The following is a 27213-nucleotide window of genomic DNA, read 5'->3' on the forward strand; positions in this document are numbered from 1 at the left end:
AGATTAAAAGTAAATAAACCAGCATTTAAATCTATAAATGTTTTTTTTTTCTTCTATAAACTGGTTTCGTGTAAGTTAATTTCCCATTTTTTAAAGGACTTTTATCATATTTATCACCGGAAGGAGTTTAACAGCCGAGCATCCGTCTTCCTGTCATGGGCAACATGGTTGCAGAGGTGTAGCTGTGTCCGTCCGCCTGCTTATTCGCTTCAACTGAAGACCGTTTGTGTCCATTTGACAGCCGTATTTATATCAAGTATTATATTTATCAAGCAGCCCAGCGGTCAAAATGAATATACGCAACGCACGGGTGAGTAAATGAAAGCAAAGGCAGAAATTAGTTCAGTCAGCAGACAGACAGACAGACAGTGCCTGTGCCCGAAACCCATTTTGGGTTTATAAGCGCGTTCCGACCGCTTGAACCTCAGTACAACGAGGCATTGAGTGCAGATATTCTGTGTTAGTTATTTGTCTTTTTATTGTATTTACCTTTTTGTGTTTTATTGGGATGAACATTGCACACACGTTGCTACTTTTAAAGGGGCCGTGTTCAGTAATTTTGTCTTTTCCATGAGCTCCACTAATGTCAGTCAAGATTCATGCACCAAAAATATATTTTTGTTACACATTACTATTTTTCAGCCTCTCTCTGAATATTATAATTAAACAGGCAGGTGTTTTTTTTTTTTTTTTGTGCTAATGCATTTTGTGTACAAGATTCAGTACTATTGCTAGGTACACTGTAAACCTAAATAAGTTTGCCTAGCTCAAAAGAAATTCGGTAATATGTTAGATCAATTTTTTTTAGTTATGATGTTGCCAATTTTAAATAAGCAGAACAATCAAGTTTTGAGTTTGTACTTTGTAGTACTCTTTTTAATGGATGTTAAATGCTCCTAACTTGAAGTACTGAGTTAGCTTAACGCATACATTTGGATAACAATTAACATAAAAATATTTAGTTAATTCACTTTTTTATTTGGAGTTCTTGCAAATCAAATGTTATTTACTTCACCTTTAAACCCCAATAAGTCAGAACTCGAAGAAGTTGAATTATATATTTTGCCAGCTATAACAATATAATTCAGAAAAGGCTAATTTGTTAACAGTAGCGTGGTATAGCACTCACTGAATGAGTACAGCAACTTGAAACGACTGCTCTCAAACTAAGCAGCATGCCCCACTTGTCACCATTATGGTAACTCCAAAATCCCACATTAACAGAAACTCGTCTAAATTAGCATAACAAAACATTAATCACTACTAAATCTCCCTTTCAATTAATCTTGCACACAAAACATTATATAACACTTCATTTTAGCATTTACTCTCCCTTTCGAGTGCCATGGGCAAAGCATGCTGGGAAATAAAAAAATCCCTGCCCAGTTTCAGTTAAACTTAAGTTGGTCAAATGAAAGGAAATTAGTTCATACAACTCAAAACTATGAAACAGTTCAGTTAGTGCTGTGAACTCAAAAGAAAAAGAACGTTCTAAATGCTCATAACAGTTAATTTAATGGAACTAATGTGTTTAAATTAAGTTTGTCCTACTCAAACCAATTAAGTATTTTGAGGGTTTACACTAGGGCTGTAATCTCCCAGTCGATTAGTCGATTATTAGTCGATACGTTCTGGCTCGACCAAAATTCTGATTGGTCGATTTTTTGCCGCGTTAATTTTTGGATTAGCCCAACCCACTGGAGAAGAGAGACAGATTGAAGAAGGCTAGTTTTCTTGTATATTATTTATTTAATTGTGAGAGCGTTTTTTTCTGCTCTTGATCTGGCTTGTTTAATAAATATTAATTTTTTATTAAAGTGGACGTGCCTTTTGTGTTTAAGAGTAAAATCTTTAAGTTAATAGTCTATTCGTGTCTCAGCCGCGAAGCTGAGCTCCTATATGTTCGAGCTGCACAGAGCGGCTGAAATGATACTGTCTGTCAGTTATTATAATACATATGACAAAAACAACTATCTAAATTATGTTGCATATTCCTCAAAAGTTCTTGTGATGATATCTAGTTGACAACACAGTACTATATTTTCGGAAGTCATAGGCTATGATATTGCACAGGTGCACGTGATGCAACGCTGTCAGAGCTGACAGATTCGTGTGTCAGACACATTTCAGTGCAAAATAATCAGGTCAAAAACTATTTAATATACTGCAAATAGCCTTCTAATTTTTTATGTTTATTTATAATTCATTTAGGCAGACAACAAGGCTACCAAGTACTGCGCACAGTGCGCAGCTAATTAATTTAATGTTTTTTTCCTAATGTCATTTTAGTCGATTTTTAGTCGAAAATTTCAGGACTTCAGTCGACCAAGATTTTCTTTGGTTGATTACAGCCCTAGTTTACACTACAGTGTGGTAAATAGACAGATTGATTTTCTCTTTTACATGTTTCCAGCCAGAGGATTTGATGAACATGCAGCACTGCAACCTGCTGTGTCTTCCAGAGAACTATCAGATGAAGTACTACTTCTACCATGGCCTGTCCTGGCCGCAGGTCTGGTTTCTATAGATTTCCATGCAAACAGTGATGAGGTTTTCACCTCTGCCTTCTTGACTATACTATTTGAAACATGCCTTTTTCTGTCAAGCTTCTTTGAAACGATATGTATTGTAAAACATGCTAAACAAATGGTTGAATCATCATGGTGAACTGCTGTGTTTGTTTTCCAGCTGTCATACATAGCAGAGGATGAGAACGGGAAGATAGTGGGATATGTTTTGGCAAAAATGTAAGTGTTGTTTTTCTTTATTGCTTTCATATAGTGCAATTTAGAAGATGTTTTAAAGGGATCGTTCACCCAAAAATTAAAATTAGGCCATGATTTACTCACCCTCAAGCCATCCTAGGTGTACAGTTCATCCGGAAAGTATTCACAGCGCTTCACTTTTTCCACATTTTGTTACGTTACAGCCTTATTCCAAAATGGATTAAATTAATATTTTTTTTCCCTCAAGTCTACAAACAATACCCCATAATGACAACGTGAAAGAAGTGTGAAATCTTTGCAAATTTATCCAAACTTTGCCAAACTGAGTGAACGGGGGAGAAGGGAGTCAGGGAGGTGACCGAGAACCCGATGGTCACTCTGACAGAGCTCCAGCGTTTCTCTGTGGAGAGAGGAAAACCTTCCGGAAGAACAACCATCTCTGCTGCTCTCCACCAATCAAGCCTGTATGGTAGAGTGGCCAGACGGAAGCCACTCCTCAGTAAAAGGCACAGTTTGCCAAAAGGCACCTGAAGGACTCTGACCACGAGAAACAAAATTATCTGGTCTAATGAAACAAAGATTGAACTCTTTGACCTGAATGCCAAGCGTCATGTCTGGAGGAAACCAGGCACAGCTCATCACCTGGCCAATACCATCCCTACAGTGAAGCATGGTGGTGGCAGCATAATGCTGTGGGGATATTTCCCAGTGGCAGGAACTGGGAGACTAGCCAGGATCGAGGGAAAGATGAATGCAGCAATGTACAGAGACATCCTTGACGAAAACCTGCTCTGGACCTCAGACTGGTTTGAAGGTTCATCTTCTAATAGGACAACGACCCTAAGCACACTGCCAAGATAACAAAAGAGTGGCTACGGGACAACTCTGTGAATGTCCTTGAGTGGCCCAGCCAGAACCCAGACGTGATGTGATTTTTTTTATTTATATTATTATTTTTTTTCGTTTAAAAAAAAAAAAATGTGCAAAGATTTCAAACAAACTTATTTCACATTGTCATTATGGGGTATAGTTTGTAGAATTGAGTGAAAAATAATGACTTAAATCTATTTTGGAATAAGGCTGTAACATGACAAAATGTGGAAAAAGTGAAGCGCTGTGAATACTTTCCGGATGCACTGTATATGACATTCTTCTTTCAGACTAGCATTAATTTCGTCAGCTAATTTTTGATTTAGTCTCAGTCTAAGTCATGTGTCAAATGTTTTGTTTTTGTTTTGTTTTTTTATCATATTTAGTCAGCCTTGTCCTGTTTTTGTTTGGTCAAGTTTTCGTCGACTAAATGTCTGAGCATTTTAGTCAGGGTGCATTGATAATCCAGATTATTTTGCTCCAAATTATAATCACAAGGATTGTTGTCATTTGAGAAATGTATTTATTGTTGCACTTTCACCTTTAAGCACAAATCAAGAGAATGTCGACCCATACGCGTGGTTTGTTTTACCTCTTCTAGTTTAATGATTTATCATAGGCTATTTATCATATAGGCCTAATGGAAAAATAAGACGCTTCTCTAAAAATTTCAAACAGTGAAATTCCACATTACTTTAATGTTTTTCTATTAAAACAACAGCTAAAAAGACTGTATTGTCACACAGAGCTTAAGTTAATCATATAAGTTAAAATAAATGTAAGTGCAGTTATTCAGCAAACACAATCGCAAATATTCGAGAGCTCCATGGATTTATTTCAGTTCATCACTGAGGAGGTTTGATGGCAGATTTAGTCGCTCAAGCGGCTCGCGAGTCGTAACTGAACACAGACTGACTGAATGACACTTTAATTTAAAGGTTGGGTAGGTAGGATTTGGTTTAAAAAACCAAATTTCCAAATTCTTTTCCAAATTTGTTTAAACTTTCTTTATATATCAATACATAATTAAAATGTAAGTACTCTGAAAAAGAAAGTATAAAAATTGAGTGTCTGTAGACCTCTCACAACTGTTTTAAAGACAGCTCATTATTTCCATTCACTCCACCTTCTCCCTTCTGGGCTCTTTCCAAAGCCACGCCCCCAAAACACATGAACGCGCTACGCCGACCGCGATCAGCTCAGCTGAAAGACGCATTATTTACCTGAGGCGAGCGGAGAAGAAGTGCATGTAGTGACATCATGTCAGAATCACATGTAATAAAAAATCTAACTTTATCATTATGAATATAAACAAATAAGATGTCTTTTAGTACTCACTTTCAAGCTAGAATAACGATACTGGTAAAGTTTAAAATACACACACAACACAGTGTCTACGACCCACAGATACAAGATAAAAACATCAGTAAACATAGGTAGAGTATATAAAAACAAACCAAGGGCCGAAATAAACGTGCAGGTAAAGTTCCCAGTGACCATGGTAAAAGAGTTTAGACAGAGGGTAGTAGCTAAAGCTAACTTACTTCTAAAAAAGTTCCTGGATGCGGTGTACTAGCTTTTACACATGCATTTTGTTATCTAAAGTTACATTTTGCGAAATTCAACACAACAGCGATCAACTTGAGCTAAGCATATTGAGTATTTATCATCTCTACTAATGGTTCGCTAAGTGTATAACATTGTAACTTTAAGTAATGTTATGTTAGCTGTATTAGGCAGCTACGTGTGCTAGTGAGACATGCTTCATGAAAACATAAACCAAAAAAATTTTATAATCAAAATGAAAGATTACCTGTGCAGTAGAAAACAGCCTCTTGAACTCCCCAAATCAAATGAGTGCGCCAGGGTTGCCAGGTTTTCACAACAAAATTTGCCCAATTGCTACTCAAAACTAGCCCAAAACAAGCCCAATCGTGTTTCTCCGGTAAAAATCGCATTTGGGGGGTAAAATATGTGTCTTTTTGGTAGGGCTGCCTGCTAAAATTCGCAAATCCCGGGGCAGAATATCACATAATTGGGGTCGCTTCAACCCGCAGACATGAAAAACAGCCCGCGGCAACAGTGTTTGAAGTAGCCCGACTTGGCAACAGTGGGGTGATCGCATGTGGGCAGATCCTGGAGCAAAAGCGGCGGTAGCCATGGTAGCGAGAGAGAGTGACAGGCGCCCAAGCCAATCACTTGTTTCGGCCCGAACGAAAATAATGAGCGGTGTTTATTGCAGATTAAAAAGTCTAGAGTCACTCGATTTTTATACTCTCTTTTTCCGAGTACTTAAATTTTAATTATGTATTGACATATAAAGAAAGTTTAAACAAATTTGGACAAAAGTGTTTTAGATCATTCTTACCTACCCCACCTTTAAGCAGAAAATCTCAAATGAAGATTGCTGAAATGCAGCTTACTTGTTTATGGTGTTTTCTGATCATCTGCGCGTGTGCATGGTTGCCGGATTGCAAAGTTGAAGTGAAACACCGGCTAGAATACGTGTTCTTTTAACAGAAAAGCTCTGATTGGGGATTTAAATGATTGAAATCTGGCAATCGCAAGCATGAATGCTTCTTTTTCCCCTCAACAAAAACAGTGATTTTGGTCAAGTTTTTATTTTTTACACTACATTTTAGTCTCGTCTTTTTTGTCAATAATATTGCATGATAATATATAGTCAAAGTTATTGTTTAAGGACGTTTGCATCATCTCGTCTTCGTCTCGTCTTAGTAATGAAAAAAAGGTTGTCAACATACATTTTTCATCATATTTTCGTTTATGAAATGAACACTATTTCAGACAGATACAATTGGAGTTATATTAAAAAATGTCCTGGCTCTTCCAAGCTTTATAATGGCAGTGAATGGCAGCCCAAAAAGTGCATCCATCCATTATAAAAGTGCTCCACACGGCTCCGGGGGTTAATAAAGACCTTCTGAAGCAAATTGACGGGTTTGTGTATGAAAAATCTATCTAAAATATATTTAAAACTTAATAAAGTAAAATATCTAGCTGCCGCCAGACCACCTTCCGCATTCAACTTACGGAAAAAGCATAACTGACGCAACGTATGACGTCAGACATTGATAAAAGAGTTTTGAACTGTGAGAGGCGTTACACTTTCTGCTTAAGTTGAATACGGAAGTCGGTCTGGCGGAAGCTAGATATTTTACTTTATAAAGCTTTAAATATGGATATTCTTCTCACAAAAACCAATTGATTCTCTTCAAAAGGCCTTTATTAACCCCTCGGAACCGTGTGGAGCACTTTTATAATGGATGGATGCACTTTTTGGGCTGCCATTATAAAGCTTGAATTAGCCAGGATATTTATTAATATAACTCTGATTATATTCATCTGAAAGAAGAATGTCATTTACACCTAGGATGGCTTGAGGGTGAGTAAATCATGGGATAATTTCCATTTTTGGGTGGACTATCCCTTTAAATGTTGACTGAAGGACTTAAGTGTGAGATGTTGCATATGTCCATAAATAATTATTATGTTATAAAAATAATTGTAATGAAATAAAACATTCTGTCCCACTTTATATTAAGTGTCTTTAACTAATATGTGCTAACATTTAAATTGATCATTTGATACAATGCACTTGATTTACGTTGCACTTATATTTTAACCTGCATGTTTATACGTCTGTAATTAATTTCTGTAGTTACATCTATATTACACTTTTGACCCTTTTCTACCCTTAATCCTACCCAACCTGTCCTAACCTCATCTGTATCCCACCTCAATATAACAACACAATAAGTTCATGTACTTTGTAAGTATAGTAGTTAAAGACATCTAATATAAAGTGACCAAACATTCTAATGAAATAAGAGAAGTATTATTTTATGTTAACTGTGTGTCTTAAATTCCAAAGGGAGGAGGATCCTGACGATGTGCCTCATGGACACATTACATCATTGGTTAGTGTTGGAAAACATTGGCTGTTATTTTGTGTCATTTGTGCTGATATTGTCTTTCGTTCTGTTTTCATGTGTATAAATAAATGCACTGCTGTGTGTTAATACAGGCCGTTAAACGCTCTCACAGGCGTCTTGGACTGGCTCAAAAACTGATGGATCAAGCCAGCAGAGCCATGATTGAGAACTTCAATGCCAAATATGTCTCTTTACATGTCAGGAAGAGGTATGATCTACCAGCGCCTTCACTCTCTCTCTCTCGTCAGAGATTTGCTGGAGTGATTTTCCTAACCTTGTTGCTGTTTGTATTTCAGTAACCGGGCCGCTCTTCACTTGTACTCAAACACACTTAAGTTTCAGTGAGTATCACTTCTTTTCTTTTTTCCCCCTTCTATTCCATTATATTTGTATTATGAATAAATTCTGACTCTCAGTTGATTAAAACTAAATGAATTAATTTCAAATTTCACTTCATAAATGGCTAGATGGAGTGCAACAGAATGGAATCGCAGAGGGATGCAAGAATGCATTCTGTGACCCTTTAGAAGTAGTTCCACTTCAAACGCATGTCTTGAGTCTATCTTGATTAACTGAGTTTAAATATAATAATTAATTAGTGTTAAATACATAGACTGTAAAAAATATGGACATGGTGTCCGTGACGTCACCCATATGTTTCTGAATAGAGTTTTTGAAGCCTTAAAGTCGGCCGTTGCCATCTTGGCAGCGTCACTCCCGGGTAACAGAAAATGGGCAAAGAGGCGGGACGTGGGCGGAGCTGAGGTGACGTGATGACTAACAGACCGCAGATAAATGGCAATCCACCTGTCACTCAAAGTGGCCACGCCCTTAATTATGCAGAACTTTAAGGCTTTATATAATGTAAACGAATGAGTTATTAAAAAATTCACCCCCTCACAGTTGTCATGAAAGGCAAAATAAGCCGTATAGACCAAAAACACAATTTGTACCAGGCTGTAAACATGTTTTATTCTGCTGTAAAGCTGGACATTTTAACATGGAGCTCAATGAGATTCTGCTCCTTTTGTAGCCTGTCTCTAGCGGCCAATTAGCTTGTAGCCAATCAGCAGCAGGGGGTGTGTCCACTAGTGATGGGAAGTGTATGTACTGATATGGATTGTATCATAGTCATACAAAACGTTTTCATTGCTGTTCATACTGTGTTGCAGGATTAGTGAAGTAGAGCCCAAATATTATGCGGATGGAGAAGATGCTTATGCCATGAAGAGGAATCTCACACAGATGGCAGATGAGGTATGTGGCGTTGCAGTTATTCTAGGGCTGTGCAATTAATCGAATTTCGATTTCGATTTTGCCTCCCAACGGTCACCAAAATAGTACAATCGAGAAAAAACGATTATTTGATTATTTTCATGTTCAGTTTCGCAAGAACACTCTTATTTTGTCTTGCGTTCTGAATGAAACGCGCACGCGCTCATCCGCCCCTCTCGAAGCCACAAATCTCTCTCAGGTCGTGAGTCTCGTGTGCATATAATCCGCTAGAATTTAAAAACTCTGCGCGAGTAAAGATGGCAGAAGGAGGGCAGTTACAGCAGCGTTTGGTGAGCAAAAAAGGCAAAACCAACTCCGTTGTCTGGGAACAGTTTGGCTTCGAGGAATCAGACGACGAGCAGAAACATGCTACGTGCAAGATTTGCTACATGGTAGTGGCTGCAACGCAAGAGAACACCACGAATTTGTTTAACCACTTGAAAATTAAACAGTGACCTATGACAATCTAATAAAGAAACAAAAACTGACGAGAGCAGGGGTGCCGTGTAAACGTCCTTTTTTTCCCCTCATATTTTTCAAATAATTCTCTCTTTGTAAACTTTGTTCAATGCATGCGAGTGCTGCCATATTTTCGAATATGACCAGTCGTTTTCGCCGTCATCACCCGAGTTTAGTGCCAGAAGACGCGAATGAGAAGCCGCTCACGCTGTGAGAAAATGTATCTCTGTGCACTCATCCGAGAGCGCGCACACATCTCTCAGCGCGCAAATATTGAGTTCTCTTTCAAGTCTTGCTCTTGAACGGACAAACTCACACAAAACGTATGTCAACATGTCCATCTTGATGAGTATCCTAGCAGACATAGTCTGTATATGCCTTAAGTGAACTTTATACAGTCGAGAAAGACGACGCATATCCGATCATTAGGTCTTAAAGAGGCAGTAGACTTTACTGCTGTCTGTTTAATGTCAAACAACAAAAGACAAGGACATCACTCACTGCTCTTGATTGAATAGCATTTGTAAGTTTAATAGGATTAATCTTTAATTTATGCACTCAAATATGCAATGTTATTTTACATTTGATACATTTCTGTACCTGAAAACTAATGTTAGACGTACCTGTAAAGCATATCTAGCCGAACCATATTGTTGATCTTATTTATTGGTGGTTATCATTTTTACGTGAATACTTTTATACTTTGATTTGAATGTTATATTATTTATTTTAATAGTTCAAAAAGTACAACAAATGTTACAATTTCAATTGAATTGTTGAAAGGTGTATTTTTAATAAATACAACACATTCCCAAAGTCATGTGAAATAATCGTGTTACATAATCGTGATTTCAATATTGACCAAAATAATCGTGATTATGATTTTTTCCATAATCGAGCAGCCCTAATTTATTCATAATTGTCATGCCAAATACAGCTTTTTTTCCCCCCTAAATTTAAATTTCCCAAATTGTAACCTGACCCTCTACACCCACTGAACATGTGTGGAAGAATAACACGGCCAAAAAAATGTTCCCGAATCTTCTGGAAACGACCCACACACACTCCATTTCCCTCCACCTGGATTTCCCCTGTTTGGATGGTAACGTTAGTCATGGCTGCTGTATCTATGCTGAACTCAGAAGGGGGCTCAGACTTTTGCTCCAAGTGGTTTCTGAATGCCTATTCAAAAACGTACTGTAAGTTGCTCAGTTATTGTAGGTGGGAAAGTGTCTAAAATGCAGTGGAAGAAATTACACGCCTACATTTGGTCAGTGCAATTGAGTCGCACCTTCCACGGATTTTAAATTGAAAATTATACAGGGTTAAATTGGGTTCACCTTCAAAAAGTAAAAAGCTTATGGTAGTTTTACTCTCTCAAAAACACATTTTACACATTATATTGACCAGTATGTCTTCCTGTAGTCAGTGGAAGCTCCCACATGTTTGCTCCCACTATGAAAAACACTAACCTTTCCTGTTGTGCAGTTGCAGAAACCAGGTGTTCGTCTGTGGGGCTCGGAGGCTCCGCCATCTCATGACACATCTGTCACTGGCCTGGTGGAGAAGCTGACGGTGCAGGATGGAGATGGAGACAGCGGAGGAGAGAGTAAAGAAATGAGCGAGGTCAGCGAGGCCACGGAGAGCACAGACGTCAAAGACTCCTCATCGGACTCTTAACTCACATTTCAGTCTGTTCACACCCATCATTTAGGTTTCAAATAGGTTTGCAGTGTTTATATGCTCTGATGGTTTTATTTTTAGAATGCAGGAAAGTGACTTTGTAAAAGCAGTTCCCAATGATGAAATTACTTGTGAGGAGATTTGTCAATAAAATTGGAGAGTAAACATCATATGTGGTGGTGTCATTTATCCTGACAAAATGTTTGGTTTTTTGATTGATGTGAAGGTTAAGACTTATATGAACAGTTCATTAGTTCAAAGCAAGAAAGGCCCATTTATGAGAAATGTGTGTATATATATATATATATATATATATATATATATATATATATATATATATATATATATATATATATATATATATATATATATATATATTATTTACTAAGTGACATCACCAACAACTGGCCTGGCAGCAGAATACAGCGTTCTTTAGTCGTTTTCGTTGATCTGTGTGACTGGGGATTGTTTTGACAACGTTGTCTTCTGTACGTGGAAAAAAACTAAGGGAAAACTTTGGCTACGTTGCATGTTGTCATCAACATTTTTCCTTTGATTGTCCGAAAAAGATGTATTTGAAGATCTGTAACAATGTTTTGTCAACCTTTGGGAGTATACTAACATAGGTGACAAAATGGAAAAATAGAATAGGGTCCCTGATTAATGTCATTCTATTTTAACATTGTGCGACACATTTGGTTGAGGATTGTTTTAATAAATATGTCACAATGCAATGCTTTACAAAGAGGCTTTTATTGAAGAATGGAGCAATGAAACTATTGTAGTTGACGATACCAGAAGGATGTACAGAGCGACAGATGAGAGGCTTATACCCACAGCTGGAGACAGCACAAGGTTTGGCATACTTTTCCCCCCTCATATTAAGCATTGCTCTTCTGGTGTTTGTGAATAATAGCATCTAAGTTACCCACTTGATCCAGTGACTGGGGCCGCCCAAGTTATTGAATACTAAAAACAGCCCTTGATGTAAAGCTGCGGGAGGCGCCCACTATAATAGCCAAGGGACCTACATTTTCCCATGGTCATTAAGCCGGGAATTATATACACCGATCAGGCATACCATTATGACCTGGAGAAATACTGATTACCTCTTCATCACGGACCCTGTTAGTGGGTGGGATATATTAGGCAGCAAGTCAACATTATGTCGCCGTTTAAAGTTGATGAGAGTTTGACAAGGGCCAAATTGTGATGGCTAGACGACTGGGTCAGAGCATCTCCAAAACTGCAGCTCTTGTGGGGTGTTCCCGGTCTGCAGTGGTCAGTCTCTATCAAAAGTGCTCCAGTGACAGGGTCATAGGCAGGCAAGGCTCATTGATGCACGTGGGGAGCGAAGGCTGGCCCGTGTGGTCCAATCAAACAGACGAGCTACTGTAGCTCAGATTGCTCAAGAAGTTAATGCTGGTTCTGATAGAAAGCTGTCAGAATACACAGAGCATCACAGTTTGTTGTGTTTGGGGCTGAGTAGCTGCAGACCAGTCAGGGTGCCCATGCTGACCCCTGTCCACCGCCGAAAGCACCAACAGTGGCACGTGAGCATCAGAACTGGACCACTGAGCAATGGAAGAAGGTGGCCTGGGCTGATGAATCATGGTTTCTTTTACATCACGTGGATGGCCGGGTGTTTGTGCATCGCTTACCTGGGGAACACATGGCACCAGGTGCACTATGGGAAGAAGGCAAGCTGGCGGAGGCAGTGATGCTTTGGGCAATGTTCTGCTGGGAAACCTTGGGTCCTGCCATCCATGTGGATGTTACTTTGACACGTTCCACCTACCTAAGCATTGCTGAAACCATGTACAGCCTTTCATGGAAACAGTATTCCCTGGTGGCTGTGGCTCTTTCAGCAGATAATGCTCCTGCCACAAAGCAAAAAAGGTTCAGGAATGGTTTGAGGAGCACAATGAGTTTGAGGTGATGACTTGGCCTCCAAATTCCCCAGATCTCAATGCAATCGAGCATCTGTGGGATGTGCTGAACAAACAAGTCTGATCCATGGAGGCCCCACCTCGCAAATTACAGAAATCTGCTGCTAACATCTTGGTGCCTGACACCACAGCACACCTTCAGGGGTTTAGTGGAGTCTATGCCTCTACAGGTCAGGGCTGTTTTGGCAGCAAAGGGGAGCCCAACACAATATTAGGAAGGTCATAATGGTATGCCTGATCGGTATATATACATCAGCTTGGTTTTATTTAATGGCTGGTGATCCTCTTGCTTGCACTTTAGTAGGGTTCAGGTCTGGAGATTGTGATGGCCATGACAGTGTCTTGATCTGGTGGTCCTCCATCCACATTCCACACTTGGCCTGGCTGTGTGGATTGGAGCATTGTCTTGCAGGAAAAAAAACAATCCTTCGATTTGGGACTATTGTCAGAGCAGAAGGAAGCAATTATTCTTTCAGGATAATGTGGCTTGAGTTATGCATCCTTTGCAAAGACAAATCTTCCCTGATTCTAGCCTCACTGAAGAACGACCAGATCATCGCCAATCCTCCACCAAATTACACAGTGTGTGAGAGAGAATGTATAACCATTAGCGGACCAGAATCAGGCAGATCTGTCTTTCTGAAGTTCGCGTGACTCAAGGTTGTCCTGGAAGTAAACTTGCTTCCTTCTGCTCTGACAATGTTCCCCAACGTTTTTCCAGGACAATGCTCCAATCCACATTGCCAACCAAGGTGTGGATGGAAGTGTGCATTTTAAGCCTGGCCTATAATAATGTGCGTTTAGCCTACCATAATAATGTGTTTATGTACTTTGCTATGTCGCTTGAATTGAAAATCCATTAATTAGGTAACACTTTACAATTGGGTTTCATTTGTTAACATTAGTAACTGAATTAACTAACCATGAGCAATACATTTGTTACTGAATTTGTTGATCTTTGTTAACGTCAGTTAATATTATATGTTTGTTCATGTTAGTTCACAGTATTAACTATTGTTAACAAATACAACTTTTGATTTTAATGTTTAAGTAAATGTATATGTACTGTAATGTAGTTAACTCTTGTTAACTAATAAAAACCTTATTGTAAAGTGTTGAATTCGAGTTCATTACATTTTAATTTTACTCAATGCTCAATTAAAAAATGTAAGGCAATGACAAATCTAGACTTCAGCTTCTTGACTGTAGCTTTGGTTAAAGGTAAATTGTATTTTTGCTTTATGCAACAGGATCTGTTTTTTCTGATCAAACATTAAGTGGCTGCCCCTTGTATAAGAAGAAGAAGAAGAAGAATGCAACTGAAAAAAAGTTATTGCATTCACATATTTATCTTGGTAACAGTCACTAGAAAATCATAATTAAGAAAAAGTCCAGAGTGACATTTACACTATTGAGTTTATTAACACTATAAATACATGAACACAAACTCAGAAAAACAAAATAATACATTTACCATGTGCATTATGTGTAGCCAAAAACATTCACAACATTTAGTGATGGGGTTAATATAAATAGATGTTTAAATTTGACAGTTCAGGATCTCATCAAAGTGCCCACCGTGTTGTGGCTTATTATTATGCAACTGCTCTGTCTTATTATGTACCACTCTACTCTCTCCATTAGTCGAGGAGCACCATGGAATCGTTTGTCCACATGAACTGCCCTCATTCCATGATCTGTCTGATGTTGGCCTGCCCTGTTCCACTGTGTGGCTCAGAAGAGACTGGTTTCGCTTGACTCCAGGATTTTTGGAAGCGGTACCTGTAGGAGTGAGACAGAAGTAAGCTCTTTTGAAATTATATTAACACAACGCTGGTACTACTTTCTTGGACTATTACATTTCAAGATCATTGGCAGCCTTTCAGTTGGCATTACAATATCAAAGTGAATAAAACAGCAATGAAAAGTCTGTGTAAAAGGACACACCTCTCCTCAAAAGGGTTGTTACAATATCATAATGTTTAACATACTATACCAGCTGAAGTATCACAGTTCAAAGTAGTATCACAATACAATGCAGTATTAAAATGAACCAAATTTTCATAAATCACTGATTCTTGAGATAAGGGACAAAACATGTTTTAGATGTTAAAAAATTAAAACTAACACTACATTATTAGAAATTAGTATTTTTGTAGACACGTGTCTCATATTTATTCACTCTATAACTTAATTTGTCACACTTCGTCAGACACACTAAAAAATAATGCTAATTTGATTTAAACTATCCAAAAACAATGTAACATTCTCTGTTTATTTGTTGTTTGTTTTCACACTATTATGAACAACCCAGTTTCTAAATTCCCTATTCTCCTCCCTCCTTTTAATATTAAACATATTACCACCAATGTTCTTTGGTAATTAAGACATAATATCATGTAGTTCCATTGATGTTTTAATATTTTTACACAATAAATTTAAAAAAAAGAATAAGACGTTTCTTTCAAAATGAACAAAAACCTTCACCTGACGGTGTAAAAGTTGACATACTGACGGTGTTGAGCTGAGGCCAAACATACAGTATATGTAAATAGAATCATAAAAACATTAGAAGAATTTCCCATATGCAAAAAAAAACATATTAATCACATTTTTTGAGAGCACTTGTCAACCATCAGACATAAAACCTGACAGAGTTTACAAAATATTTTTTTTCCCTCCTTAACCATGTGTTGTACAGTGGAGCAATTTCGGTTTTTCCTCAGTTAGCTGCCTTAATAAACTTATCAAAAGTTAAGGCTGTGACCGCAGAGACTTTAATATCGTTTGTTTAAAATAGTAAACATATATATAACTTCCAGGACTTTCCTCAGAGATAAGCTGCCCATGACACTGCCTGATTTATTCCGAATTATAAAAAAAATCCGGACGGAGTTGACGCAAAGTCAGGACACAACTTTTAAAGCAATTTTTTTATGGAAAATATAATTCAATATTTACTTTTTGTTGCATTTTTAAACACTTTGTTTGGCAGTTTTACATTGTGAGCTCATGCTGACCGAGGAGCAATTATAGAGTGTGCTTTTAAAACAATACTAAAGAAATGATTTTAAGTATAAGCAATAATGTCCTGATTGTACACATTTCCCTTAGATGTAACTTTTTAAGTATTTTTATTGTGTTGATATTCTTACTTTTTAACATTAAAAGGGCTTTTGTGTTTGGGACATGTACCTTATCTCAAGAATCAGTGAAATACATACTGGCTTGTTAACGATCAAATGAAATCAGTGTAAGCAAAATCCATCTTAGCATTTAGATGTGGTGTTGATGCATTTACAATTGCATAATGTTATCAGATTAATGTTTTAAATATATAACTGAAAATAGAAATATGATATGTTGGAAAATTAAATAATAGGGCCTACTTTTAAATGGGAAACTAAAACCACCAGTAGGTGGCAGCAAGTCTCTACTTTAAAAAATGAATCTAAAATGTAGTCTATTTGAGTTGCTCACACCAGCACCACACTTAAACTCATGGGGTCAGGGGCAGAGTTCTCCAAGCACAATGAGTAATCTATGCAGTAGCATAAAGCCATTAAGCAGTGCTTCTCAATTGATAGGTTTTGTGTGTGTGTGTGGGCATGTTTTTGTGAAATATCAGGACACAAATGTGTATAATGACATGGGTATGACATAGGTATTACAAAAAGAGGGTGAAATATGAGGACGTTCCCCATGTCCTCACTTTTCAAAATGCTTATAAATCACACAGAATGAGGTTTTTTTCACAGAAAGTAAACTGTGCAGTCTCCTGTGAGGGCTAGGTTTAGGGGCAGGGGCAGAGTAAGAGGATAGAAAATACGTTTTGTACGGTATAAAAACCATTACGCCTATGGAATGTTCCCATATTATAGTCATAGACCGTTGTGTAAAAATTTATGTTAATTGCAACGTTAGCTTGGAAAAATGAATGGGAAGTCAGCTTTTAAAAAGAAGGAAGAAAATACTTCTGATATGTTTTGTTGCTGACAAAAATGCATATTTTACTTCATAGAAAGTAGTCAAATCCACCTAGCAACCATACCTTAAAATTTGACACACACAAAGTCAACACCAAATATCTATAGGAAAAATATATATTCAACTTTTTTTTCCCCATGATTCCACTATTTTTTGATTAACATTAATGAGACAGACAGCCTGAGCCTACATAAGAAGACCTACTGTACCGCACGGATCTAATAATGTAACACATCTGTATGTTTTTCCCCAACAGTTAACCAAACGTCCACATAAGACATAACAGATAATGTTTGCGTGAATACTCGCCAAGACAGATATTTTGAAATACTGTAATTCAATGCTATGACGCACGGTAAATCAGGACCTGTCAATCTTAGCGATCAAACCAATCCAAGCGCGCTCCAGCTGTAAATAAGTGTACGATTGGTCTCTACACATCGTTCCTACCTACCCACTATACCCACCCACCACACCCGAGATCCAGTTTACATTGGTTGAGCTTTCAAAGGATGTTGGAGTCATGATTGCGACGCGATCAGATCCTGGAAGTTCAATAGCTTTAGCCAATCAGCGTGTCATGCCACTCCATGATCTACGCATTGTCTTATGTTGTGTTAAAGGTCCCATGGCATGGATTTTTTATTTTATTTTATAATGTATTCTGAGGTGTACTTATATTGTTAGTATGATTTTTACATCATAAAATGTCATAATTTAGAAATAAAAGGCATTTTTTCTATACTGATGTTTGCCCTCTGGCTGAATGCCCTGTTTCAAGGGACGTGTCTACTGTGAGACTTCAGTGAAAACGCCCACTGTTGTGATTGGCTGACATCTTTGCATTTGAAATGAGTGGAGGGGGCGTGGTTTAACGAGGTCTAAGAGGCACAAGCCTGCTGCCAGAGAGACGGAGGTCACTTCGCAAACAAAGACACAACAGCAGTAATCGAATGTAATCCAGTTTATTGTGGTGATAGCTGGCTAGCCTAGCCCAGATACCCTCACGCTTACCCCCCGTCTGCTTAATCTCACCCCGCGTTTGGTGCCTCCGCAGTGGGCCAGATGCAGTACTGGGGGTCGGTGATGTTGAAGGCCGACCGGTCAGTGCAGCCCGAGCTTCGGCGTGCGTGAGGTTTATCTCTAAAGATGTGACTCTGCCGATGTTGAGCAGAAACTCACTACTGTATGCACATTTAAGAACAGATAGACGCGACGAGGACATAAATACTGACTCACAAGATAGAAAACACGAAAACACTGTTCTGTCTGGAGAGAGAGAAGCTGCAGCACGAATAATAAAGTTCTGTGTGAACTTGAATAATAAGCTACACATCAGAAATCACTGATCACAGATCAGAAGGAACTGAAAAAAGACTTCTGTTTTCATTTGTACATCCAAACACTGAGAAACTGCCAGCGTTCACTCGTTCACAAGCCATGATCTCTCGAGGACAAACAAATATGGCGCTCGCATGGGCGTGCCAAATTCTCTGGGCGGAGGAAAGGGAGGTAACCGTTCCTGTTATGATGTCATAACAGGAAAATTCAAGATCAGCTCGTCTGGGCTGTCATTTTCTCAAAGGCAGAGAAAGACAGCCAGAACTCGGTTTACACCCATCAAAATGTCTAGCCACTTGGGGACAATATTCAGGCTAGGGGAACTCATATTATTGTTGAAAAACCTCATTCATGGAAAACCAAAATTTCATGCCATGGGACCTTTAAGGCTCGCTCAAGACACCTGCTTTAAATAAAGCTATGCGATCTACACAGCAACTAATCAGTTTGGTAATTCGAGAGACTTACGTACCGCTTTGAGATAGGCCACGTTGCTCTGTCGAATCTCGCTGAGCAACTGATCCCGAGGTGTTTCCTCCACTTTAGGTGGCTCTCGCCTTCGAGGAACCGGCTTCAGAGTCTTTATCATATCTTTCAGGTTGGCTCTCAAATCTGCAGGTCCTTCTCTTGCCGTGCTTCTTTGTCTAGGAACACTCCTCAGCTGAACATTAGCTCTTCCCTCTCTCCTCTCATCCCTTTGGTTCAGTTCCAGAAGTGGATCTCTTCGTTTTGGAGTCTTTTTCAGATGTATTTCATCTAAGAGGTTTCCTGTGTCTGTACTAGGAGGATGTTGTTGTGGGTTAAGACATTGAGTCTTGCGGAGCTGCTGAGGAGGACTTGGTTGTGGTGAAGGTTCAGGAGAACCTTCAGGACTCTCCTCAGCCCCATTATGAGAGCCCTGCAGAAGGGACAACGGTATGTAGCCTCCTAGCATTTCCAGCATGCCAGGGGGCAAGTTCAGAGAGTTCTCGTACATCTCCATGACCTTCCTTTGCTCTTTCATCTGCTGGTTCTTCTGCTCCTCCATTCTCTGCTGCCGCTGACGGTCCAAGTTCCTGGTTAGGAGATTGGTGACCACCATCCGAGGCCCAGGGAGTTCAAAGTGGTAGCCCATCTTCAGAAGAGTGTTGTTAGCTTTGAGGAGACGAGACACTTCCATTTCTGCATGGTGTCCTAGCATGTGCCTTTGGTTGTGGAAGCGGAGCTCAGTAAGTGTCTCGTTGAACTGGAGGCAACGTATAATTGCCACAATCCCTTTTCCTGTGATGAAGTTGGATTCGATATTTAGTGTGGTGATGCTTCTGTTCTCTCTGAGCATGTTAGCTAGAGCAAATGCCACGTTTTCGTCTGCGCCGGTGTTTGCGATGCTAAAGGTCTTAACGTGTCTGTTCTTCTTGAGAGCATTGACGTAATCAAGGAGCATTACTTTGGGAATGTTTTCAATGTTGTTGAGATTGACATCTGTGACAGAGGCGTTGTTGTTGTGGATCTTATCCAAAGTGGTCTCTAAATTCGTTTCATTCCCAGAAGGTCTTGCAGTCTTTTTAACGAAAGCGTTTCCACCTAGGGGAAGTTTTGGGATCTTCAGCTTGGATATGACCCTTTCCTCTTTCTCGGGAACCCAGTTCTCATATGAAAAGGGAGCAGGTTCAGATTGGGTGGAATCAGCTTTCTTTTCCTCATTCCCTTTAGATTCGGTCTCATTAAGTCCTGATTGTTCAGTATTTTCTTCAACTTTTGTATCGGCAACTTCTGGAGGTGGCTGTAAACCATCTTCTGAGGTCACTAGGGGGTCGGTGGCTTCAAGTTCTATCTTGACAGGCTGATTGCTTGCTTTGTCCTCTTCTTCAACCTCCATTATCACTTCTTCAATCACTTCATCAACAACAACATCTCCCTCTCCTCCCTCAACCGCCTCAACGATCTCCTCATAGACATATTCCACCTCTTCAACTTTTTCTTCTTCTTCTTCTTCTTTTGCTTCAAGCTCCTCGTCGGTTTTTTTCTGATGATGACAAATGGACAGAAGGGTCAAATCTGAAGAGTTGAACAATTTTTTTGAAGACCACAAATTACGACACATTTAATCTCCAGCTACTAACTCAAAGCCTAAAAATAGAATGTCCTGTTTACAGCGCAGTTGCTGTTTCATAGCATTTGTTGTTGGAGTATTATTGGCCTCCTGGTTGCAGCAGTTATAAATAGTCAAATCTGATGATTAATAATCAGAGTTCAAAGCACTTCAGCAAAATAGTTTATGTGATATGAATACGCTGAATTTAAATAATGCAAACAATAACTAATCTTACCTGACTGGGTAATAGAGTTGTGGGAACTCTCTCCTCCTCCAGCATACGTTTGGACTCTTTCTCCCAGTACAGATATTCCACCAGCGATCTGTGATCAAATGATCCAGTGGGTGGTTTGTCAGTGTGGTCTCTCTGCCTCATTCCCACCGGCACTCTCTCATCAGGAGCGATTTCTTCCATCTCACTCTGGAGCTGTTTGAGCTCCTCTGCCGAGAGGCCTGCCAGGATCTCATCTTCATCGATCTCCTCTTCTGACTGGGGCTCGCTGCCATCTGAAATAGAAACAATATACACTGTAAAACAATTGTTCAACTTAAAAAAGTATAACTTATAATTTACTGATACCATAGTCTGTCTGAACTCGATTCTGTCCGTTTATTGCACAGGTAGTTCCAAGACGGTTGAATCACCGTTCTATAATTAATGTACCTCATTGAAGCGCACACACATACACAAACATTCAGGAGCACAGACACTTGCTATTAGCGCTGACCCAAGACTTTTAGTAATAAAATAGCTTTGCTGCTGAATCAAATTTTATATTTCTCAGCAACAAGGGAGTTACATTACTTTTTTGAAGTAATTAAAAACTCATAGCTTCGTTGTTAAATGATTCGTTCACTCCAGAATTAAAATAAGGGTCTCATTTAGCGAAATGATCGGTCATTTTCTAAAAAATGTATATACTTTTTAACCTCAAATGCTCGTCTTGCCCTGATCTGCGATGCGCCACGCATTATGTCATCACTTTGGAAAGGTCACACGTGACTAGGCATGTGCCGGTATCAAATTTTCATGTTGTGATTATTTGCTGAAGCTTTTATCACGGTATATGGTATTATCAAGATATTGAAATAAGTTGCAAAAAAAGTGTTGTCATACTATAACAGGTTTAATAACTTTCTTATAACAAAAGAACCGAACATTTAAATACAATAAAGCAATACACACAAATGTATAAAGTAAACAAATATTTAAAACCGATTAAAGTGCAAAAGAATTATAACGAACAATAGGTAACACTTTACAAAAATGTCTCACCAGTTAATGCATTAACATTAACAAAGAATGAATAGCCAAATTTTTACAGAAGTTATTCTTCTTTGATAATGTTAGTTTAAAAAAGCAACTGTTAGTGTAAGCTCAGGTCCATTAAATAATACAGTTACAACTTTTGATTTCAATAATGTGCTAAAATGTACATTTAACTAAGATTAATACATGCTTTAGAAGTATTTTTCATTGTCAGTTTGTTAATGAATGAACTAATATTAAATAATGGAGCCTTATTGTAAAGTGTGTGATTGAACAACAGTCAGAACATATTCAAACAACATCTAGGGCATGTTATTTAGTCCAGATTAAAATATAAAATGTTTAAGTTTGAAAATGAATAGCCTTAAGTCTTTAAGTATTAAGTATTTGGTTCCGTGATGAGCACCGTATCGTTTTGTTTACGAGGGTTACCGGGGAAACGGCTGCATTTCTGCTGTTCGGTCAGCGCCCTCTGCTGTCAGAGAGTGAATGTGTTTTCTCCTTCACTCCTTCCGCCATGTGCTCGGCTCATGCACGGTCTGATTACATCAGTGCGCGTTCCTCTTTGACGTATTGTTCATTTTAAATGGTTGATGGGTAAAGTATTCTTAAAATGCATTCTAAAAATCTGAATAATTCGTAATAAATAATTATTCACGGTATTTTGAAGTGCCCACGATAACAATATCGTGCATGTTCATTATTGCGGTATATCGTATTACCGTTTACCGTCACGTAGGCAGAAGTATCGACCCAGTGTATACAAAGCGAACGTGCAAAGAGCAAGTCAAACGTCCTTTAAAAAAAAAGGTAAAACGTCGATTTCAGATGATTTTGAAGTTGGAGGAGAAAATGAGATGGAGTTTTTCGCCCTTCAACAGTAGCCGCGTTTCCATTATCCTTCAAATTGCGCAAATTGAAATGAAAATACGGCCATTGGAAATGCGTCAATTTAGCAAGAACTCCCATATATCGCAAAAACAATTTTTACGCTCGCTTGAGGTGGTTTTTCAGGCATTTCGAAAAAGGAATATTTCGCAAAACTGCAATGGAAACAGTTTTTTTCGCATTTACAGGCCACCTGGTGCAAGTAAAAGTTGATCATTCTTTAAAGATCGTGCCATATGTTAGTTCTTTATTAAAAGACGAAACAATTTACGGGAATACTGGATGCTAAAAAAATAAATGCCACAATTTATCAAGACCTTGAAGGAGAAAGGAGGGAGAAATACCCAGAACCATCTCATACGTGGCTGCTCCCTTTGATTAAAAATAATGGCTAGTGCGGTGGCTGGGATAAATGTAAACCTACCAACATCGGTTGCTAGGATTTTTGGAATGACTTATCGCAAGAGGAAAAATATAACATCGGTTAATGGAAACGTGATTACGTAATGCATCGTGGATGCGAAAGTCATTAAAGTCATGGACGCGTATCGCAGAGCGAGTGCAAGATGGGCATTTGTAGTTAAAAAGTACATACATTTTTATAATTTTTTAAGAAAATGACTTTTCGCTAGACTTTCAAGTAGAGCCCTTGTAGAGCAATTTGGAGCTTCATCCCGTTGGTCCCCGATGAAGTCCACTATATGGAGAAAAATCCTGGAATATTTTCCTCAAGAACCTTTCTTTTCGACTGAAGAAAGAAAGCCATGAACATCTTGGATGTCATGGGGGTGAGTAAATTATCAGGAAATTTTAATTCCGGAGTGAACTAATCCTTTAATGGAGAGAGGGTTGCTGAACCATGCATCTCTCATCTCTCGCTCTAGATAATTAATTCAAATAAATAAATGTAATCTTATGCGCTATTTTTTATCTCTGTATGATTCAAAGCAGGCAAAATGCTAGATCTACAGAACCGCAACTGACCAAAATCAGTTTTACCCTCGGACAAATATTGTGCTTCAAACATCAATAACAGCTTTAAGCGGTCATTGCCGGCAGATTACCATGGTATAAGAACGGCTAGCTGTGCATTCAACTATTTTAATGCACTTCGCGTTGGGCGGTTCTTCGTTTACATGCTTTCTAAAAATCAAACATTATTATTATTATTAATAACAAATTTGAGTATGTTGTTTTAAACCAATGAAAGTCAGATATCAGGCACAAATAGCTTCTTATGTATGCTGTTAAATAGCAGAGTAATTTCTGTGCCACTGCCATCAACAAAACAGGTTTCTCAATCCCTCTCCCTGCCTGATATAAGGGAATAAAAATATAAAAACTGGACACATTTTGTCTGCAAATGTTAATTATCCCTTTTAGTGATATTACACTAAAAATCATGTACTGAATGCCAGGACAGCTGATACGTTCAGTACAACAACATGAATGCGAGCGTGATATTGCCTAAATATATTTAAAAGTTCCATCATTTCCAGTATGATACTACCACCAGTTTTAGCACTGGTCTACTGGGAGCTAGTTAGAGATGGAGTAGGCTGAGTGTTAAACTCATTTTCTTTCAGCACCACAGAGCTTTTTTACAAAGATCGCCTATGTTCTCAAGACTAATGGCAACAAACAGCTGAATATATTAACTAGAGAGTTCAATACCTCGAACTGTCGACTCATGAGAAGCGTCTCTCTGCCTCATTCCCACTGGCACTCTCTCGTCAGGAGCAATGTCGTCCATCTCACTCTGGAGCTGTTTGAGCTCCTCAGCCGAGAGGCCGGCCAGAATCTCATCTTCATCGATCTCTTCTGTGTATGACTCCTGATCAGTGTGCTCAGACATGTCCACTTATGTGTTTTCAAGAACTACACTACAGCCACTGGTTTCAAAGCGCAGCGAGCGGCACAGCAGGACTCAAGGCCTTATGCCACATGCATGATCTAAAATAACCTCCATTCAACAGAGGGGATGGTATTTATGGAACAAGTGGGGAGATACAGACATAGACTTTTTTCAGCAACTTGAGTCAGCTGGTCCGTCCCCTGTATTTCAACATGACAGACTTGAGAGAGAGAGAGAGAGAGAGAGAGAGAGAGAGAGAGAGGGTGGAGAAAAACAGCAGCAGGTGGACATGTCAGTCAAGTGGCCCTGGTGGCTCAAACACTAACAACTTCAGATACAAACATTTTATTTAACTGGAATCACAGGATGAGCCAAGAAAAATAGACATTTTAAACCTGGCTGTTTGAAAGGCCAGTAAAACAAACCTGTTCCACGTGTTTAAAAGCTATGTACCATCAGCACTAGAAATATATAGAGATTTGACCCCTAATCCTCCACAGTTCTACGAGGACAGAAATAAAATCTGTCTGATGTTGAACACAACAGTCAGGCGGGGAAGCTGGGCGGTCAGGAAAAGCAGGCTGATGTAGAATGGAAAGACTCCACACACATTAGTGCTGTCTGGTGTAAAATATTTGAGCAAGTGGAGTTTGTCTGAAATGATTGGGAAGCTAAAATGTCTTGCATATTGACAATCAGAGAATTTTAATAAAAATAAGTGTGGGTTGACAGCGACCTTACATATCACAATATCCGCTCATTTTATAATATTACACCAGCAAAATAAGGCGCCCCATTATAGTGTTACATATTATAGTACTCTTGGTGATGCCTTTATAGGTGGCATTCGGTATATTCAAAATCTATTAATACTGTATCATTTGTGACACAGATCAAGACCAACAAAGACTAACAGCGTTTTATTTTGTGTTGAATAATCATCAAAAATGCCCTTATGTATGACACTCAATTCAGTATCTATCACTTTAATTTTTTTAACTAATCCTCAATAGATCATGTGTGTTCACTTAAATTACACAACTTGTAATCGGTTACATTCATGGCCGTTAATGTAGGCCTGTAATGTGTTGTTAGCATTGTTGGGTGTAATTGATTGTTGAGTAATCTTATTACTGTAATTTAATTACTTACTCTTAATTTTTCTTACAACTTCTGATTTAATTGCATTAAATACTGTATAGACTATAGAACAATTCTATATAAAACAATAGTGGATTTAACATCATAAATGAATGTTGAAATGTCTGTTTTTACCCTCTCCCTTACACACTTTGCTCAGTTTATGAATAATGTATGCCGTTGTATATTGTTTATTTCATTAAATCAGTTTTGTGTCTATCCTCGACAGCAGGTTGATAGTAGAGAGAGTAATTAGTAAAGTAATCTGATTACACTGTGGAAGACAAACTATGAATATTATATTGCCTGTTAAATTGATGCATTTTAATTTCTTACTGTTAAGATTTTTGTTTATCAATTAAAAAGCTACACCAATCAGGCATAATATTATGACCACCTTCCTAATGTTGTGTTGATCCCCCTTTTGCTGCAAAAACAGCCCTGAGCCATCGATGCATGGACTCCACTAGACCCCTGAATGTGTGCTGTGGTATCTGGCACCAAGATGTTAGCAGCAGAACCTTTAAGTCTTACAAGTTGCGAGGTGCGGCCTCCATGGATCAGACTTGTTTGTTCAGCACATCCAACAGATGCTCGATTGGATTGAGATCTGGGGAATTTGGAGGCCAAGTCAACACCTCAAACCATTCCTGAACCATTTTTGCTTTGTGGCAGGACACATTATCTGCTGAAAAAGCCACAGGCACCAGGGAATACAGTTTTCCAACAAAGCTTAGGTAGGTGGTGTGTGTCAAACTAACATCCACATGGATGGCAGGACCCAAGGTTTCCCAGCAGAACATTGCCCAAAGCATCACTGCCTCCGCCGGCTTGCCTTCTTCCCATAGTGCACCTGGTGCCATGTGTTCCCCAGGTAAGCGACGCACACTCACCCGGCCATCCACGTGATGTAAAGGAAAACGTGATTCATCAGACCAGGCCACCTTCTTCCATTGCTCTGTGGTCCAGTTCTGATGCTCACGTGCCACTGTTGGTGCTTTCGGCGGTGGACAGGGGTCAGCATGGGCACCCTGACTGGTCTGTGGCTTTACAGCCCCATATGCAACAAACTGTGATGCTCTGTGTATTCTGACACCTTTCTATCAGAACCAGCATTAACTTCTTGAGCAATTTGAGCTCCAGTAGCTCGTCTGTTTGATCAGACCACACGGGCCAGTCTTCACTCTCCATGTGGATCAATGAGCCTTGGCCGCCCATGACCCTGTCGCCGGTTCACCACTGATCCTTCCTTTGACCACTTTTGATAGAGACTGACCACTGCAGACCGGGAACATCCACAAGAGCTACAGTTTTGGAGATGCTCTGACCCAGTCGTCTAGCCATCACAATTTGGCCCTTGTCAAACTCTCTCAAATCTTTACACTTGCCCATTTTTCCTACTTCTAAAACTTTTACTACTTGCTGCCTAATATATCCCACCCACTAACAGGTGCCGTGATGAAGCGATAATCAGTGTTATTTACTTCAACTGGTCATAATGTTATGCCTGATCAGTGTATATCTGTGTCAATTCAAGTGAATGATTCTGATTCAATAAGTCATCAATGAATATATTTCACACAATGGGACATTCAACCCTTACATAGTTGACTTTGTCTAAAGTCAAATGACAGAATTCAAATCTTTATACACTAAGCAAGAAAATATATTTACATTTTTGAAGGTTAGCTATAAAGATAATAACGGAAACGGCTTAAATGATTTATTTCTGCCCGCAAAGAT

The 27213-nt window shown here is 38.8% G+C and overlaps 2 protein-coding genes across 2 annotated transcripts; one reads left to right on the forward strand and one right to left on the reverse strand.

Moving 5' to 3' along the window:
- Nucleotides 1-136: 136 nt before the first annotated feature.
- naa10 (N-alpha-acetyltransferase 10, NatA catalytic subuni) lies at nucleotides 137-11136 on the forward strand. Its single transcript, XM_079801907.1, has 8 exons — nucleotides 137-310; nucleotides 2414-2512; nucleotides 2689-2747; nucleotides 7489-7534; nucleotides 7642-7757; nucleotides 7846-7890; nucleotides 8722-8806; nucleotides 10772-11136. The coding sequence occupies exons 1-8, from the start codon at nucleotides 290-292 to the stop codon at nucleotides 10961-10963; spliced, it is 663 nt and encodes a 220-aa protein (XP_079658033.1). The 5' UTR covers nucleotides 137-289; the 3' UTR covers nucleotides 10964-11136.
- A 3104-nt stretch (nucleotides 11137-14240) lies between these two features.
- lmod3 (leiomodin 3 (fetal)) lies at nucleotides 14241-24449 on the reverse strand. The gene is made up of 4 exons (XM_079802165.1): nucleotides 24150-24449; nucleotides 20553-20824; nucleotides 18716-20248; nucleotides 14241-14697 (listed from the first exon to the last, which is right to left on the reverse strand). The coding sequence occupies exons 1-4, from the start codon at nucleotides 24328-24330 to the stop codon at nucleotides 14650-14652; spliced, it is 2034 nt and encodes a 677-aa protein (XP_079658291.1). The 5' UTR covers nucleotides 24331-24449; the 3' UTR covers nucleotides 14241-14649.
- Between the last annotated feature and the right edge of the window lie 2764 nt (nucleotides 24450-27213).

This window comes from Gobio gobio (genome assembly GCF_949357685.1).
Source record: "Gobio gobio genome assembly, chromosome: 21".
Classification (NCBI taxonomy): Eukaryota; Metazoa; Chordata; class Actinopteri; order Cypriniformes; family Gobionidae; genus Gobio; species Gobio gobio.